The sequence below is a fragment of the Lepidochelys kempii genome, chromosome 10 (assembly GCF_965140285.1).
Source record: "Lepidochelys kempii isolate rLepKem1 chromosome 10, rLepKem1.hap1, whole genome shotgun sequence".
Lineage (NCBI taxonomy): Eukaryota > Metazoa > Chordata > Testudines > Cheloniidae > Lepidochelys > Lepidochelys kempii.
In genome coordinates, this window is record NC_136389.1 from 27,502,923 (window position 1) to 27,523,006 (window position 20,084).

Genomic DNA, 20,084 nt, shown 5'->3' on the forward strand with positions numbered 1-20,084 from the left:
ATCTGTTTAACTAATAATGTCCTAGAATAAATTTAGAGGGAGAAACTGCTTAGTTGACAGCAAAGATCAAAACTAAAGGCATATTGTAATGGAATAGACTCCTCTATTCACATCCTACACACTAATGTAATAATCTTTGTATAAGGTATGCCTTGTGAGATATAATTTGAAAACTCATAATTTGCTGGTCAGTATTATCCTGATAAAATATGTGTGGCAACATTGTATGTAAAGTTATAACACATTTTCCAAACCCCACTGCCCTGCCGAAGCAGAATCATCATAGAATTGTAGGACTGGAAGGGACCTCAAGGTCTTCTAGTCCAGTTCCATATACTCAAGGCAGGAATAAGTCAGCAAATAGGTCTGTCCTAAACAAAAGAATGTGTGCTTGCCTTAATTAACATTTAAGGCAGAAAACAGAGTCATCAAGCAGGAAGGGAAAACAAAGGAAGTTCACACAGGTAGAAAAAAGCAGCAGGAAATATCCTTCCACACAGACTATTTGTCTCCTGGTTGTCAGCTGGAAATGTTTTTTCAAGAGAGGGATTGAAACTATAAAAAGGAGGGGACACCCCAAGGGACCCCCTTCTCTCTTCCACTTTCTGTATCTGGCATTGTACCTAAGATGATAGAGGAAAACAGCAAACAGCCATTGGACTGGGGGTGGGGGGGAGGAAGAAGAGGGTTCAATAACTTTGCTGGAAACATGTGGTGAGACATTTTGCTTGAATACAATATATTTTTGTTAAATTAGACACAAGTAAGTGTTTTATCTTCTAACCATTTCTGACTTATGTCCCATTACTTATACTCACTTAAAATCTCCCTTTTTGTAGTTAATAAACTTGTTTTACCATTTTATCTAATCCAGTGAGTTTAAATTGAAGTGTCTGGGTAACTCTATTTAAGATAATAAGTTGGTATATTATTCCTTGAAAGGAATAATAGACTTAAAATATCTGCACTGTCCAGGGGAGGGCAGGGCAGTACAGGACATACATTTAGTGTGTGTGTGTGTGTGGGGGGGGAAATCCAGGACTGGGGGTGTGTTGGGTTGACTCTGCATTATAGCTGAGGCTGGTGAGAGCCAGGGTGTAACTGACAGGTTGCAGTTACACACAGACACACAGGGTGTGGCTTGCACGCTGGAAGACTGTGAGCAGCCCAGGTGGGAGCTACTATAGCTAGGCATTGGAAGGCATTCAGGCTAGCAGGCCAGGGCTGACACAGCCCCCAACTAGTCTGGATTGTACCCTGGTATGTCACACATCTAATCAGATTGCAAAGTACATTGACATATATATATATATAGAGAGAGAGAGAAACCACAATATGACTGTACAAAAGTTATGCTTTGCATGTACTATACAGTGAACTTTTTATCTGAGGATCTAAAGTTGTAGTATAAACAATCATTTAGCCTCATAAGATTCTGTGTGAAACATGGTTCATTCACTCATGTAATGGTGTTTTTAGGACACCCGTCTCTGCTAAATGAAATACCGCAGTGCTCAGAGACTGAAAGATTAGCATAGGGATAAAACCCCCAGTGCTCAGACACTACAAGAGAAAAAAGGTGCAAGTCCTCTCTTGAACAAATTTCCATTTACTCAGCAATTTCCTGCCTCCCCCGCATAATTATGTGCTTAATTATGTGCATAATTATGTGCATAATTGCATAATATATATATAGCAATAGTTCCTATGTTAATTATAAACAAATATTTTTTTATAAAAAATTATAAAAATTTTTAAAGCATAAAACAAAGCTACAATGGGAAATTACTTACCAAACCCTACTTCTTTGACGAGATCATTAAAAAAGGATTTCCACTCTTGGATCTCAGCTTTCAACTGTGAGACAAGTTGGAGCTCTCCTAGCACTTCAAATGCTTTAGTGTTCTGAGGCACTGATGGTTGGGAAGGAGCACTAGACCCACCCCTATGTTCCACATGAACTACCATGCTGGGGACAGATTTTCAAAGGCAAACATGACAGCTAGGAGTGGGGTGATTAATTTAGAGAAGACTATATTATTACTGAGGTGGGAGAACCCTCTCAAGTGGAGCCATCAGAAGAAAAGAGCAGCATCGGACAAAGTCTGGCACAGACTGTGGCTGGAAAGGAGCTGACTGTGAAGGTTCTGGAGGGAGCTGAGGCAGTTATAACAGAACATGGGATAGGTAGGTGGTTCTCCTGCTCACCTGTCAGTACCTCAGCAGGCTGAAAATTGTTCTTACCTTTCTTGTAGAGAACCAAGAATGGGAATCTTGTTTGTATGGTGTATTTAAAGAATCATGCTTTACAAAAATAGTTTCCCTGTCTGTAAAATGGATATAACAATAGCTCTCTACATACCAGACATGTGGCGAATCACAGAGCTCAGTACTGAAATGGCAGACTGAATAATAGGTTGCTGTTCTTCATTTTTAGCAGCCAAATCCTTTACTAAGGCAGATAATGCTTAACTATTCCATTATCATTTCACATATGAATAACACTGGTCACTTCTGAAAGCACCCGTGTATTATTTTTCCCTTCCTCACCGCAAGTTATTTTAGTAAAGATAATTAAGGGCCAGATCATCCTCTCTCACAGTAAAAGCTTTGGAACAAGACTTTTTCCAAGGGAAACTATATAAGAGTTTCCTCACAGAGATTCCCCTGGATCGTATCATCTGGTGGGAAGCGGAAGGTTTAGCTCCTATTCCGCCCCAAAATCTGATGGATACCAGGGAATATGCAGGAGGGTCAGAACCATCCAGTCCGAGGCCCTGCACCTCCTGCAGCAGCTGCTTGTCAGAGCAGCTTCAATGGACTACGTCTAGTAACAGCTTCCCAAGAGGTGTATTAACTTTTCCATGCCACAGCTGCACAGATGACAAAATGAATCCTCCCCAGCCCAACCAGCCCTGGTTCCCACACCTTCCTTTCTCAGAACCCTGGACCATGTGCAGGGCCCAAGGAAGAGAACAGAAGCCCCCTTTCTATAACAGGGTTCAAAGAAGAACTAGATAAATTCATGAAGGATTTCCAATTCCAATATATCTTTTTTGAGATGGGACAACCACATCTGCATGCAGTATTCAAGATGTGGGCGTACCGTGGATTTATATAGAGGCAGTATGATATTTTCTGTCTTATCTTCTATCCCTTTCTTAATGATTCCCAACATTCTGTTCACTTTTTTGACTGCCACTGCACTTTGAGTGTTTTCAGAGAACTATCAAACAATAACTCCAAGATCTCTTTTTTTAGACGAGGTAGAGAAGATTTATAGAAGAACTAGTGTTCCAGTAGAACACTCCTCCAAATGGAGATAAGAATCTGTACCCTGGAAACTGTATTTCAGCACAATAATGATGGGAAGAAGGCTTTAGCTTAATACAGTTTATTTAGTAGTCACCCTGGAATGTATTTAAAATTAGTTAGATGTATAAATAAAACAAAAACTTGTGAAAATGTACATGTGAGACAAACAGGACAGTACTTCTCCCTGCGATTCCTTGGGAGGAGTTGGCCTGTACCCTTTTAAAATGGTGTTCTGAAAAAATTATACTGAAATGGCAATGGCATCTCTGTCAAATACTTCTTGTTGAAGAAATCTGGTACAGAAACTTCCTCATTAAAGCAGAGGAGGCTCTCATTCCAAACAGTATGTTTTTATTAGTTGAAAGAGGTCTATCTGAAGACAATGCAAGTTTAAAAAACCCTACATATTGATTATAAAGTGTGTATATTAACAGTTGAGCACAAAAAAAAAACAGTTAATGGGTTTCATCTGATAAACCTCAGGACTTTTGCCTTCAGCATAATATTGCTGAAGTGCTTTACAAAGATCTTGGGTGAAAAGGTTGTGGCAATTTGCCAATGTTGTGGTATAGTCTCTACGGTCTTTTGTTAGAGTGCTTTGTTAGAAATCCTAATTACAACAGCTGTATTCCAAAAGATACCTCAGTAGTACATCGTTGTCCTGCCAGACTGGTCATCAAAGTACACACCCAAACCAAAATATTAAACCATTACTATCACATTGCTATTAATGTTATCATCTGGCAAAAAGCAGCCATACTTTCTTGATGTTCTAATTTGCTTCAGCCATGATCATTTCAAAGCCACTTATAAAAAGACTTATAAAGCTACTCAGTAGGACAAAAAATAGTTTTGCTGTAATATCTTTCACAGGGAAATAATTACTTGCATATGCAGGGTCTGTCGTGTATCTCTGTTCTTGCTCCATTTTATCTCTCACACATTTTCTTAATGAAAGGTCTGCTTTTATAGTATACTTAGAGAAAAAGGTGGAGCAATAACAATCATGTCACTAGTCCTACTGTTTACCATTATCTTCAGGATTATAGAGTTTATTCACATTATATTTCTCCACTTTTGACTTTAATTGTCTGCTTCAAGTTATCAGGACATAACTATATCTTAGATTTGCATTGCATTAGGGGATCTTTTCCTTTCTTTATTGATCTTGTCTTATGGAGTAATTTAACTCAATTCTAATTTTCTTGTGCATGCGGGGTGTTCTCCATCCAAGGAAGTGAGTTATGTGTATTCAAGTGGTGCATCTTATGAATCTTGTTAAGCTTTACTGCCTTATAGCCCGCACTGATGGAATATTTAATCACAGAAATGAGTTGGCAGATATGATGTACAATGTGGTTAAGCCTTGCGGCGTGTGTCTTCACCAGCAATTGAGAAACGGGTGAATCTGCCATTCATCAGTGCCATCCAGACAGCTTTGTATAACCTTCTGTTTTTTTACTTATTTATGAAGATTAAAGGTGCTCTAAATCAACAGTTTCTCTGTAGATATATCATCTTTCATTTCCAAAGTGGCGAAATTTTTCATCATTTATTAGCAGGCAAAAGGAACTTCTTGCACTGACTGTGAAGTAGTAGAGAGGGTGGGTGTGGGTGAGGTAATATCTTTTATTGGACCAACTCCTGTTGGTGAGAGAGAGAAGCTTTCGAGCTTGCACAAAACATTGTCTCAGTACAGAAGTTGGTCCAATAAAAGATATTAGCTCTCCCACCTTATCTCGCTAAATCCTGGGACCAACACAGCTACAAAACACTGCATACAACAATGTGAAGTAGAAGGTATTTTCCATGTTAAATTTTAACATGGTAGTACTGGAAAACATAATTAAACTAAAAAAGTAAAAATCTTATCCATCTTAAAACCTTATTTCTAATTCCAAGGTCTTCAAAAGTTTTATTGCCTCCTCTGCAAATGACATAGGACAGAATGGCACAATATGCCAAACCATTCAATTATTGGTTTCAGAGTAACAGCCGTGTTAGTCTGTATTCGCAAAAAGAAAAGGAGTACTTGTGGCACCTTAGAGACTAACCAATTTATTAGAGCATAAGCTTTCGTGAGCTACAGCTCACTTCCTCAGATGCATATCGTGGAAACTGCAGCAGGCTTTATATATACACAGAGAATATGAAACAATACCTCCTCCCACCCCACTGTCCTGCTGGTAATAGCTTATCTAAAGTGATCATCAGGTGGGCCATTTCCAGCACAAATCCAGGTTTTCTCACCCTCCACCCCCCCACACAAATTCACTCTCCTGCTGGTGATAGCCCATCCAAAGTGACAACTCTTTACACAGTGTGCATGACAATCAAGTTGGGCTATTTCCTGCACAAATCCAGGTTTTCTCACATCCCCCCCACCCCCATACACACACAAACTCACTCTCCTGCTGGTAATAGCTCATCCAAACTGACCACTCTTCAAGTTTAAATCCAAGTTAAACCAGAACATCTGGGGGAGGGGGTAGGAAAAAACAAGAGGAAACAGGCTACCTTGCATAATGACTTAGCCACTCCCAGTCTCTATTTAAGCCTAAATTAATAGTATCCAATTTGCAAATGAATTCCAATTCAGCAGTTTCTCGCTGGAGTCTGGATTTGAAGTTTTTTGGTTTTAAGATAGCGACCTTCATGTCTGTGATTGCGTGACCAGAGAGATTGAAGTGTTCTCCGACTGGTTTATGAATGTTATAATTCTTGACATCTGATTTGTGTCCATTTATTCTTTTACGTAGAGACTGTCCAGTTTGATTATTGTGGGCAGACACTACGTTGCTGTTTTACTGTTTTATTTTCTACCACATTAGGAGATCTAACATACTTCTTTTTAAAAAAAATAATGCACTGCTTTTCAACCAAGTTTAAATACGTCTGTGGGAAACATTATTGTTCATTCAGTATTTTAAAGGCACTAACAACATAGGAGTTTGATGTGCAGTTTAAAAAAAATTGTCTGTATGTATGAATGGAATAAAATTTCAGATAAAAATAAAAAAAAACAAAGTGTCTTGATAAGAGCTTTTTAGGATGTGGTAGGCAACATGTCATAATTCATAAAACTAAATTAATACTGTTCTAATGGTAATTAAAGCTTCTCATTAAGAGGGGCAAACACCTCCCTGTGTTGGCAGTAAAAATGCACTTGGGACTTGAAGAGGTTATACACAAAAATCAATAACCTGCCATTTTATAATTAAAAGACAAAATAAATGTTAGGGAAATGTCCACTAAATTAGGAAAATTACCTTTAGGAGAGATTGAAAATATTGATTTTAATTTACAAAAATATGTGAACTCTTCATGCCCTAGTCTGTGAGACAATTAGAAGCCAGGTTGTTAATTCTGCATAAGCTTGAGAAAAATCAATAATTGCACTATGAGAATATTATGATATTTGTCATTAACACAAAGTCATTTATATAAAACGACTAATGACTCTGACTTCCTAATTCATGCAGGTTCAGGGTTGGTTGGCTAAATATATAAACCAGATCAATGTCACATTCTCTATTTTGACTTATAGACACACACAAAACTGGGAAATAAATCCTGCCTATGCTTAGAGTAGAGCTAAAATAACTTAATTCCATTGAATTAAATTAAGAATTAAGCTAGGAATTAAGCTATTTAAATACCTTTATACATTTCAGTACTATTTTAATACCACAATGGTGCACCCCACCAATACATCACTTTAATGCTTATTAACACACTATAGACCAAATTCTGCTCTTGATGTGCCCAGGCAGCTTCCTTTGACTTGAATATGCGTATTTAAAATTGCTCTTGTTCAACATGTTTGTTTTCCCCGAAAAAATGTTTGACTGTTGCTGTCTACTCATTTATATTTATATATATATATATATATATATATATATATATATATATATTACAGCATTTGCTGGTAGTAATCATTTTAGTGACAGCTATGTATCTTCTTTTGAGATGAAACACTCTATTTCTGGTCTTAGCTCAAAGTTAGTTTTCAAAGAATATGAACTAAACATGTCCTGCAATGTTTTAGTTAGCTGAGCGAGTAGTAGTAGTATCTACTTTTTTGGTTTAGAAAAAAAAATAAAAAAGCTTGTTGGTACCTCATATACATACAAAACCCATGTAAAAACAGACACATGGAAAGATAGGGATAGAGCTACTTAAACTAGTTTAGTATAAGATTCACGTATGGCTTAGGGGCCTACAAAAGACTTACATGATTTCAGTACCAACTGGAATCTTTTAAATACACAGTGTCTGCTTGCCTTTTGCAGTTCAACTACTCACTTTCAACAGATAATCTCTTCAAAATGGCAGTCAGCTGTGTTCTGAGGGCCTGATTCAAAGTCAACGGAGAGACTAACTTCAGTGGGCTTCAGACCAGGCCTTAACTGGAGTTTAAGTGTTATTATGATTGCTAGGCGTCCAGTTTTCAACCAGAACGCCCGGTCAAAAAGCGACCCACGTGGCTCTGGTTGGCACCGCCGACTGGGCTGTTAAAAGTCCAGTCGGTGGCGCAACGTGGGTCCAGAGCTAAGGCAGGCTCCCTACCTGCCCTAGCTCCATGTGTTTCCCAGAAGTGGCTGCCAGGTCCCTGCAGTCCCTAGATGCGCGGGCAGCCAGGAAGGCTCTGTGCGCTGCCCCTACCCCCCGCGAACCGTGGCCAGTGAGAGCTGCGGAGGTGGTGCCTGTGGGTGCAAGGGCAGCATGTGGAGCCTCCCTGGCCACCCCTGCAGGGACCTGGTGGCTGCTTCCCAGGAGCTGCAGTAAGCGCCATTGGGACCCCCCCCCCCCGAACCCTCTCCCACATTCCAGCCCCCTGCCCCAGCCTGGAGCCCCTTCCTTCACCCCAAACCCCACCCCAGAGTCCACACCTGCAACGAGAGCCCTCACCCCCTCCTGCACCCCAAACCCCTCATCCCCTCCCACTCATCCTCTCCCACACCGCAACTCCCTGTCCCAGTCCGGTGAAAGTGAGTGAGGGTAGGGAAGAGCAAGCGATGGAGGGAGGTGAGATGAAGGGGCCTCGGAGAAGGAGCAGGGCAGGGCTGTTCGGTTTTGTGCAATTAGAAAGTTGTCAATCCTAAGTGTTATGGTTTCACAGCACTTTTTATAGATGTTTCTGATTATGGCCCAATTCTGCATTCAGATGGATGCAGGCACAATCCCATTGACTCCCAATGAGATCGGAGCCCATGTACTCCAGGGCAGGACTTGGCCACGCTGTAGATTCGATAGATAAAAGGTGGTTTCCACAGGTATAACACTAACAAGATTTAAGTTATTTTTAGGATTAGATGCACCTTTTGGAATCTGTAATTTTCAGATAAATACACTTGCACATATTAATCTGTACTTCTACTTGCAAAGAAATTGTCAAAGAATATATTAAGATATTCCATTTGCTAAAGGCTTTTTCCACTCTAACTGGAAAAAAATTGTTTATGCACAAGTAAAACACTGAATCTGAAAAGTTAAATAATTCCCTCATGCCAGCTGGCCCAAAATAAATGAAGTATCAGTTTAAAATGGCACGCATTCTCAGTTTGGGGGGGATCTCATCCTACACTGGAGGTGGGTTAGACTTCATGAACAAATAGGTGTGTTCCCTTTTAACTGCTATGATACTAAATAACTTAAATAATGGAGTAACACCCAGTCAAGCTCCCAGAGTCAATTGTCATTTTCCCAAATAGGTCTAAAATTGCATATACAAAAAATTTACAAACAAAACATTGAAAAAAAACTTTAAAACTAATACTTAAAAGAAATAAAATGATTATGGTTATATTTTCCTGTTTTACTATTAAGTATTAGTCTAAACTACTCCTTAGGCAAAAGTGAATGTGTTTATATATAGTCTATATATTAGTGTGCATTTCACAGAGAATTATTATTATCATTATGTAATATTAAATAACAGTCATATACTTGAATGTATTGTAAGGGTAGATTTTAATTTGCTCAGGTTATTGGTAGAAACCTTCATTATAAACTTTTTAATGATCGGCAGGCAATGTGAAATAAATGAACTCATACTCAAAACACTTTGTACACTTTCAACAACAACAAAACAAGATAAAACTAACAAGTATAGTGGTACTCTTACCTGCATAGAATTCTGGACTATAAACTGCACCGACAACTGGATTTAATTTCCAGCCTACAGCAAAAAAACAAAACAACAACAGAAAAAGGATTGAGTAAATATTATAATAATAAATACTATTAATAAATATTAAATTTCTATAAAGAAAATGGGAGTATGAAGCTGTTATTTCAGGATCCTGTAGATTTAGTGGAAGTTGTATGTAGATATGTAAGTTTGATCACAGTATTTATATATTGAAGAAATGATTGAACTGTTTATCTTTAAATATGCAGTGGTCTGGCTATGTCACCATGAAATATAAATGGTGAGAACTGAGGATTGTATAAAGTATTGGCTTTTTTTCCCTGGAGTGGTGGTTATATTTTGTGAATGCTAATGCTCATAAAACACAGACTGGTAAGCATTGGCTCAAGACAGTAAACAGTGCATTGTAGGCAGAAGCCACTTAAGCTTCCCCACAGAGCTTTCCTACAACACTTCAATCCGGAGATGTGAGAACATATCTATTTCAAGCCTTGCCTCAGCAAAGACTGACAATTATTGAAAAAGCGTGACAAGCTATGTGAAAGGTTCCCCATCACACTCCCATCTTCTCCTGAGTTAACAGGTGCCCACTGAAAGCGATCTTTCACTTGGGACATGAGATGACTTGGATCCCAGGTTTTCAGAGGCAGCAGAAAAAGGGAAGAAACCCTAAACAAATCTGTATGCACAGAGTGGTATTTCATATTTGTATAAGATATTTCATCTGAAAATCCTGTACTTAAAAACTATGATCCTGATCCTGCATCACTGGAGTCAAACACAGATTTGCCATTGTTTTGATTTTTAAGCAGGAGTGGGGCCTATATATAGTGTGAGGAATGTGCAAATTATCTGTGTTAATTTTTATTAATGTTACTGATAGCTAGATAGACTGCTAGATAATTATACGTCTATATATAATTGTGGTTATTTTACTGATGCATAAAAGGTGACTAAGAGTTAAATCCTGCAATAAGCCAAAGCAATGCACAATGCAAATTCCCTGCTGCTCATATAGATAATACAGGGAAGCCACCATTTCCAGACTGCTTCAGATGTCCTCTGGAGAAATCCATAAACTAATTAAAACCAGGGTCAGGGTCCCAGGTCAGACAAAGGTAGTTTGAATTGGATAAAATAAGACAAGCACACACACAGACTTGCGGGAGGTGGAGCTGTCCAAGGGGCAGCAGTTGCAGGAGGCATCCTGACTCACCCAACCTCAGTGCTTGAGGGGTTGGGAGGTAAGGGGGCGTGCCTGAGTTAATCAGAAGTCTGAATTAACCTGTCAAGGAAAGGTTAAGTTTTGGCTGAGGCATTATGCATTTAGGCTTTTGATATTTTTAACTTGTTCTCTCTCCTTGCAATGTTCTATGGATAAATAATTCATACTCTGTTTTGAACACAGCGTGTACTAGCTGATCACTGCTCCTGGAAAGGATTCCATAGCAGAGATGAAATCTTGCTGGACCTGCTGGAGATAAATATGTTTGGGCGAGATGGAGATAAATATGGTTGGTAAACAGGGAGTGCTGTAGCTCGGTGATCCAGTTTAAAAGTGGGGTGAACCACAGGGTTCCACTCTCAGAGAAGTAAATGCAAACTGCACTTGAAACAAGTGCCCTCACACTTGAAAGGAGTGCCAACAGAGAGACTTAATGTGAGATCACAAGTGCAGCTCATCCCTGAACTATAACATATTGGAATCCCCTTCATCTATCACTGAAATGTAGCCATCTCTGGCATGAGACTCAATAAGTGTTTTTTTCAGAAAACAGCAACTCATCAATGTCAGAGCCCAAGTGATGAGTGTTCTTCTATAAAAACAATTCATTGATAAGATAAAATGGATAGTGAAGAACAATACTATATGTAATCTACACTTCAGGAGCAAATAACATATGCCTTAAATATCCAGAATGTAATTACCTAAGTTGGAAATTGGTCGAGCCATGGTGACTTATTAATTTTTTCTTGTGAATTTTCATGAACACCTTGGTTTTAAAAGTGCTACTGAAGGGTATTTTGACCCTAACCCCAACCCTAAGTTTTCTCCTTGGAGATCCCTGACTAGTGCAGTCCAAAAGATGTGTGATTTGAGTGAATTTCAGATCCTTCAGTCTCTGCTGTCAAAGGGGATGACACATATTGCTCAGCTTTGAACTAACACGAATGGGCACTCAATTTGTCCAAGAGAAAAAAATATCCTGGTAGATGCAGATGGATGCTCACAGCTGAAAGTCACGACCATATTTCATTTCCTTCCCATTCCGATGGCTGTACCATTGAACTTTTTGTAGCTAAGACAGGAAAGACTTCATTCATCATGAAAATAACAACCATTAAACTTTACTTTATCTTGTCAATGAAGTACGTACTGGCCCATAACTGTGTGGGTTAATCAAGCATGATAGGAGCAAGGAACTGTCAAAGAACCCCGGTTTAGCAGTTGGATGAGGCAAATTCTCCCCAGTGGGTGCAGTTTGATGCATTTTCCTTATTGTCACAACACTAATCTCCCCCTCATGTTGAAACTCTAAAAGCTGCAACTGTGAAAAAATAAATCTTTATAGTCATCCAAAGAAATATAGGTTAAGTGCACTGTAGGGAGCAATCATGTACTGTAGAAAGCTATCCTGCTTTGGCAGGAAGATGGACGTAACATCAAAGGACATTTTCCACTTCTAAGGCCAGATATGCTAGTGTGGTGCATCTGCTTTGCTCCATGTTGCCAGTAGACTCTGGCTGTATAGTTGGCATAACTAGCCATGACAGGATTACCCCATTGTAAGGGAAAGGAGGACTTGTGGCACCTTAGAGACTAAGGTGCCACAAGTCCTCCTTTTCTTTTTGCGGATACAGACTGACAAGGGGCTGCTACTCTGAAACCTCCCATTGTAAAGGGATACCCTACTGGCATAGAGGTTCTTACAAGACCTTTCCTCTTTGCTGTTTGCATACTGGGCATGGCTGGAGGAAAGGGGTATGGCAAGGATACCCCTTCATTGAGCTTATGTTTGGCTGTGGTTTCAGATTCTTAGGAACTAGCTCAGCATACCGAAGTGCCAGTATCAAGGCAATGCAAAGGTGAGTTTTGCAGCACCTCTCTATATCCCTTTCCCGACTTGTGCTTGTGTTCCTTGGTCTCACAGTTGAAGTCCCAACTCTAATACCACTTATGCAAGCCTGTGTGCCCTATAAGCCCGTAGGTTTCAGTCTCATGCCTTAAATTATAAAATGAGCATTAGACTGAAGAATAAACCTTCCTGGATTTAAATATGGGACACGATAGGCGACAGAATCTAAAGATGTCTGAAAGTCACTTTGCCAGTCTAGTGCATGTTCCTTACTCACAGGCAGCTAACTCACAATTAAAAAGCAGCTATATTTCCAAAAGAAATGACAAGCACAAGGTAAGTAACAAAAATCCATCTATCTGCTAGCATAAACTTGCATGACCAGTGGTGGTAGCAATTACACGGCCAGGGCTTCCACATGTCCGCCCAGTAGGGTTGCCAACCGTCTAATCGCACAAATCCAAAGACCCTTGGCCCATCTCCTACCCTGCCCCTTTCCTGAGATCATGCCCCTGTCCCACCCCTTCTCTGAGGCCCTGCCCCCTGCTCACTCCATCCCACCCCCACTCACTTTCACCAGGCTGGGGCAGGGGGTTGCGGTGCAGGAGGGGATGTCGGATGTAGGCTCTACGAGGGAGTTTGGGTGTGGGAGGGGATGAGGGGTCATGCTCTGGGAGGGAGTTTGGGTGCTGGAGGGGGTGAGGGCTCTGGGAGGGAGTTTGGGTGCAGGAGGGGGTGTGGGGTGCAGGCTCTGGGTGGGAGTTTGGGCTCTGGAGGGGGTCCAGGGTGTGGGCTCTTGGAGGGAGTTTGGTTGTGGGGTGAGTTTGGCAGTAGGGGTGCAGAGGGTCAGGGGGTCGGCGCTTACCTCAGGCGGCTCCTGAAAGTGACTGGCAGAGCTCTCTGGTAGCGGCTCCTAGGAGGCGGCCCCAGGGGGTCTCCGTGCGCCACTACCCGCAGGCGCCACCCCCGCAGCTCCCATTGGCCACAGTTCCCAGCCAATGGGAGCTGCAGAGTCGGCGCTTGGGGCAGGGGCAGCGCATGGAGACCCCCCCTCCCGAAGGGCCGCAGGGATGTGCTTTCTGATTCCAGGAGCAGTGCGGAGTAGAGAGAGGGTGGGCAGGAAGTCTGCCTTAGCCCTGCTGTGCTGCCGGCGGCCCTTTTAAATGCCCATGGCAATTGCCCCCACCCCCGTTGGCGGGCCTGTGTGTGATACTTTGAACAAGCACTACAAACCTAGGTCATTACATGGGCTTACATGTCTGATTGCTGATTTTTCGCAACCAGAGAAAAGATTAAAAATGAGGAACACAGGACAAGAAGTTCAAGAGAAAGCTTCAAATTATGTGGGAAATGCTTTTATCAACACAATTTTCACCTTCCTCTGCAGTGTGGGGCACGGGTCACTTGCTGGAGGATTCTCTGCACCTTGAAGTCTTTAAACCACGATTTGAGGACTTCAATAGCTCAGACATAAGTTAGGGGTTTGTTACAGGAGTCGCTGGGTGAGATTCCGTGCCCTGCATTGTGCAGGAGGTCAGACTAGATGATCATAATGGTCCCTTCTGACCTTGAAGTCAATGATTCTATGATTTCAAGAACCTTCATTTCAGATGTAAAAAAATGACAACACTAAAAAGCAAGGTAACACCTACTCTGTGCGACACTGAAGTAAACTTGTCCCTAAAACACCGATGACATTCATAAGAAGACTGAGCTTCCTTTTCAAGCATCATCATCCCTGAGGTTGGATTTGATATTTGATGCTTAATAGAGAAAACCCTGTTCTTTAACCTTTGTAGCAAGATTAATTTAAATATGCGCAAAATCATTTATAACAAACCTTCTTTTATTCCCTCTGTCATACAACATATTGAACAAAAGAGTGAAATCTTCACACGTATATAAAATATTCCAACTTACTGTTAGAACAAAATGTTATTGTATGACCCAGTCAAGCCTTGTGCCTGTCTGGTTTGATTCACTGGGCTGACATTTTATACAAAAATCAGCAACAATGAAGGAAGCTTTCCATTTTCATCACTTGGCAGACACATATTCGTATGAATAAGAAAGAAAGAAAGAAAAGTTTCTAGAAGAGCCTGAGGACTTTCAGACTAGTTCTTCCCAGATTATTATAAATAGGTCAATAATTGTATGTCAAATTGAGAACAGTTATTTTATTTTTATTGTGGTGGGGGCGGCGGAAGTCTGACATGCTTATTAAAAAATTAACAAACACCTCACTTCTGTTTGCCCCACTTTTTAGCAAAATCTCAAGAATGAGCTCTCAAATGTGGAAAATAAGTTCCATGAGATTTCAGCACTTAAGAGTGTCTCAGCCAACTGTGGCAACCTGCCTTTTTTGATCATACGCGTTCAGTTTTCTTTTGTATTTTTTGGTGGGCAAATAGGAACAAAGATATTAGTTTGGAAAGCAAATGGCTATAGCAAAAGTATCCAAGCCAAATAGAACAAATAATTATTGTCAGTAAATCCATTTCTGTACTAATTTTTGTAGTTGAAAGGTGTTAATGATTAGAAATAATTCACAGAAAATAATCTTTTTTGGCAAAACTGCTGAATTAAGCACTGGAAAAGGGATTTGGGTGGGGGGAAATCTCTTTGAAAAGCATTGCCTCCCCACATTTCTACAGATGACTCTTCTGTCATTAGTCTACAATATTGTACCCATTGTTAAATCAACAGCAAGGACATCATGTTTAGCTGATTTCCTAATTAGATTCCCATATAGAAAAAGGGGAACCATAAAACAATTATAATTTTCTTTCTCTTCTCAACAAATTGTGGAACAGACAACAGAAACAATCCTGAAGTAAGCTGTATTATGATAATACCAAAGAGCAGCTCATGCTTGATAGAGGGAGCATCCTTCCGACCTTCCCCCCCGACTCCATCATCCAGGGCACAATTGTCCCTATGATTAGTTCATTCATTGCTATACTAACACTGCACAAAGCCAGAAGAGAATAATCAATTCCTAGCCGTATATTCTCTGGTACATGCAGCATCAGTTTACATATTGCTACTATAGTTCATTATTTAGGTTCTGATTCTGCAACTCGTTGCATGCAAATGGAATGCTGTGCCTACAAGGAGCCACGTCAAAGTCAACAGACCTCTGTCTGAGCGCATCAGTTTGCCCAACCATAGCCCTCAATCCTGCAATGAACTCTGTGAGGATGACCTCATAAGACCCTATAAAGGCCACAGAACCGTCATTAGGACTGCATGCTTTTGCAGGAGTCCACCCACAGGGAGCAGCTTGCAACATTAGGGCTTACATGCATTCTGATATTTGACAGTAAAAGGATCAAAAGCTCACACACTTACCATTCGTATAAGGGTTGACTGTCTTTTTATTTGTCATTACACGTGCTGTCGCGTTATTTACCTATGCACATAGAAAATTAAATTAGTAAATGTTATAGAGAGAGTCTGTGGTACTATTAAATGCATGCATTATTACTGCTATTAGTCATATAAAAATAAAATGCAATTTTAATTTTTAAAAGGCAGTAGGTGCATAACAAAATCATACTATATATAATTACATTTACTTTCATAACCATTTAAATTTACAAATCATTTCAATAAAGCAACATCATATCATTTAAACTTTAATAAAGACACATTAAAAGCAAATTAAAAAGATACTGCATAATTTAAGATTTAAGTGCATGCTTGTATTCCATGATAACACTGAAACAATAAATATTTCAAAACAGAAAAAAATATATTTTATATGAAGGAACATGCAGTGGAGTAGAGGGGGAAGAGACAAGGTACAAGGAAACAAATAAAATGTCAAAAAAAGGGACAAACGAATTTTAGCAGTGTGCAACATAACCCTTTAGAAGAGAAGTACCATTGGAAAAGCAACATCTAGCATTCAACACTTGGAACAAGAGCCTTTTTCATTGCAAGAATTAACAAAATCATTCAAGCTTTAAAATCACAGCTAACAAAAGGATAAAAAGAGGGTGCATTATTTAACACAATATGGAGTTAACAATCTGAGTAAGATGTGCACGAAGTCATATCCTCAATCCAATCAGTGCCTCCCAGGCTTGCTTAAAACGTACACTCAATTACAGGCGTACCAATATAGAAAAAAATATAGCATCAAGAAAACTTAATACAACAAGTCAAAAAAATTCACGTGGTATATCAGCGCTAAATACGTGAAACGGCAGATGGACTTCTCCACTTACCATTCAGCACCATCGCCAGCATGGGTATGTATACAGTTACCATGGTTACTGAGAGTTTGGTGAGGGCCCTAAGCGCTACCGTCGAAGGGGGAAAATGAAAAGGCAAAATATGCAACATCTTACTCAAAAGACGACAGCATTTTCAACTGGTAATTTTTCTTTCTCTCTCTTTTTTTTTTATTCTAACAAATACGACTCTGAGGCAGTGTTGAAGGGGACCCAGTGGTACCAAAAACATTTGGGTTTGTTTTTTGATGGGGCTGGATGGGTCAGGCCAACCAGGAACACCAGCCTGGTGGTTACTCTGAAATGAAACTTTCAAACAGACTGATACTGTTGTTGTTCTTTTGTTTTATTTTTGTCTCTTTTTATATTTTTGGATGCTATAATCTCCCAATCTGAGTTATTTTGAAAGCCACTGTGGATCCCACATCAACCCGGCATCAAAAAGAAAAAAACCCGACCTTTTGTTTGTTTTTGTTTTGTCTGTCTCACAGTTTTGTTTTAGTTTTTGATTTTTTTTGTTTATTTTTTTTGGAATTTACTGCACCCATTGATTTACAAAACATAGAAAATAATAACTTCAAAATAGTAAAGCTTTTATTTTGTCTCATTTCTGTCATCCACCTTAGAGCAATAATGATAATAATAATAATAATAATAATCACAAAAGAAATAATAATAAAAAAACCCAAGTAAGGCCAGATTATCTCTTTATATATAAATATATATATATAAACAATGGGAAGGGGAAAGGGGAGCACACAAAAGACACCAATGATGCATCTGAAACAACAAATGAGAGTGAAGCAGACATTTATAAAAAAGATGAAAAGGAAAATATTTTGAACATGCACCTCGATTTTACGGCCCTCTACCACGGTGCCGTGTAATTTCTCCCTCGCCCTGTCCGCATCAGCACTATTTTCGAAAGTTACGAAACCAAATCCCTGCATGCAGGAGGGAGAAGGGGGGAAAACAACATGCACATTATTATTTCAGTCAATGACCACTTGTTTGCTTATGTTCTCTCGCTTTAATTTAATATTTTCTTGTTCTTGCTTCATTTCTGTAACATGCAAATTAGAAAAATTATAATCATACTGAGATGTGCAATAAATAAGCGACAAATGTGAACAAGTTTTTTTTTCTCTTTCATCAGTTAGATAACACCCCCTGAAGAATTCAAAGAATGATACCAAAGATACCTTTCTCAATGTCACTACAGAGGAAAATAAATCTAACAAAAAATGAAATCAAAATCAAATTTACAGTGTTTTCACATAGAAAAAATGAAATAATGAGAAAAGAAAGTGGACCACTTTTTAATGACATGCAGATAGTATCAACAAAATAAAAAAAACATGGGCACAAAATTCAACACTGAATGCCAATATACTCTAAAACATTGCCTACTTAGTCATGCTGTTGTGATTGTAAGAAACATTTTTCCCATGCAACACTAGGGTTATTTAAACTTTTGTCAAACTGTATAGCCTTTACTTATTTAAAAAACAAACAAAAAAAAACAAAAAAGAAAAGAAAAAAGAAAAGAAAAGAAAACCACCAACAAAAGTGGTACCTTTATAACTAAGCATAAACGTTCCAGTTTTCAAAAGATCCAACAAAATCACATGATGTGAATAGAAAGAAACTTCGATAAAGTAATAAAAATGCAAACATTTTGAATAAGTTTAACTGCTTCATATCGGCATTATTTTTGACATATAGTACATGCAACTGAGACTGTTTAACTTTACCTACTCCCATGTTAGTGGGATAGGGTTATGCAACTTTGAAATATTATCATGAAAAAAACTAACCACTAAATACTTCAACACCAAAGGAAGACACGTGTATGTCTTTTCTGCTGCATATTAGTTATTTGACTATTCTAAGCACTTAACATTCTTATATTAGACTAAACAAAGACTTCCAATCTTGCTAGCATTCTTTTTTTGTTGTGCTAAAGCAGATAAATATGATTTTAAAATTGGAAAAATTAAAATGCTTCATCTACCACTGAAGTTGCTAAAATAACTTTTAAAATGACATTTCAGTATTTAAAAAACAAAAGAAACATTTATATATCATGATCAGAAAATGTACTCCAACCCTTTGAAACAATTCAAATACAGCATTGTCAGTGCTATGCTTTTGCATGTCGCCCTCAATAATTTAAGGCCAATTATCCCAACAGAAAAGCATTAACCAAGCTCCGTGTTTCAAATCAACAAGCATGTGCAAAACATACACCATCCTTCGTTAAGGACTGTTCCCATTCCAAGTTTTTCTGCTGTATGTAAAAGAAATCCTGCCCCAGCCACACACAATTTTCAGGATCGCTTTTATCCTCATTCTCAAAATATTCTCAGCACAACTTTTTTTATGCAGTGCTCATCTTTGTTAGGCCTGATCTACACCGAAAAATTAGATCAATATAATTGTCTCTCAGGGGTGTGACATAGTTAGGTCAACCTAACTCATACTGTAGATGCAGCTAGTTAACATCTCTTGGAGAAATGGATTAACTACATTGACGGGAAAAAACTTTCCATCAATATAAGACGTGTCTACACTATGGCACTATAGTGGACAGTGGCAGCACTGTAGCTGTGACGCTGTAGCATAGACATGCCCTTAGGCACCTCAAGCAAGAGACGTCATACTTCCACACACCTCTGCCCCTGCCCAGTTCCCCACCACTGTGTTAATAAAACATGACGTAAACCGTGAAGGACAAACTTTATAAAGTCAATCTTGATATAAAAATATGTATCTATAATTCTGCTAACTAAAGTTGCATCCACTTCCTCAACCAGGGTGACATTATTTCCAAGTGAAACACAGAGTCTCTGTGGCAACATTGCTTCTATGCATAATTTAGCCACCTTCTCTGCCTGGTCCAGTCCATTGTTTAATTTTGCAGTCAGTTAAAGTCTATCCAACCCAGTAACTTCTTCTTTCCAGCAATCTAACCTATCATCACTTGCCCTGTATTAGTAAAACGGGTCTACGGATTAGGAAAGGGGAATGGCAGAATGTTAAGATTTTGGGGGGGTGGGGGAGGAGTGTTTATATTCAACCCGTAAAAACACTTTTAGCTAAACAGGAACAAACACAAACCATTCAGAATATCATACGCACAAAGCCAAAATAGTGAATTAATTTGTGAAAAAACATTAAGAAACTATTAGAAATTACCTTTTAAAAGTGGAGATTGGTATTCCTTTTATCTATTCAAGCCATAGATTTATCTATGCTTGTGCATTATGTAGGGAAGTGTGTGTATAGCACTAATGTATG

At 39.1% G+C, this 20,084-nt stretch overlaps 1 protein-coding gene across 30 annotated transcripts in view; it reads right to left on the bottom strand.

The window, feature by feature from the left end:
- The window catches only part of RBFOX1 (RNA binding fox-1 homolog 1), a 2,430,619-nt gene that overhangs the window by 116,343 nt on the left and 2,294,192 nt on the right, over positions 1–20,084 (bottom strand). For 26 of the 30 annotated variants that reach the window (XM_073362531.2, XM_073362499.2, XM_073362497.2 and 23 more), the window contains 3 exons: positions 17,636–17,728; positions 15,898–15,958; positions 9,443–9,496 (listed from right to left, as the gene is read on the bottom strand). In XM_073362531.2, the coding sequence (XP_073218632.2) occupies positions 9,443–9,496; positions 15,898–15,958; positions 17,636–17,728 (208 nt within the window). The remainder of the gene's footprint in view (positions 1–9,442; positions 9,497–15,897; positions 15,959–17,635; positions 17,729–20,084) is intronic. The other 4 variants (XM_073362506.2, XM_073362502.2, XM_073362526.1 and 1 more) reach the window with 1 other exon arrangement.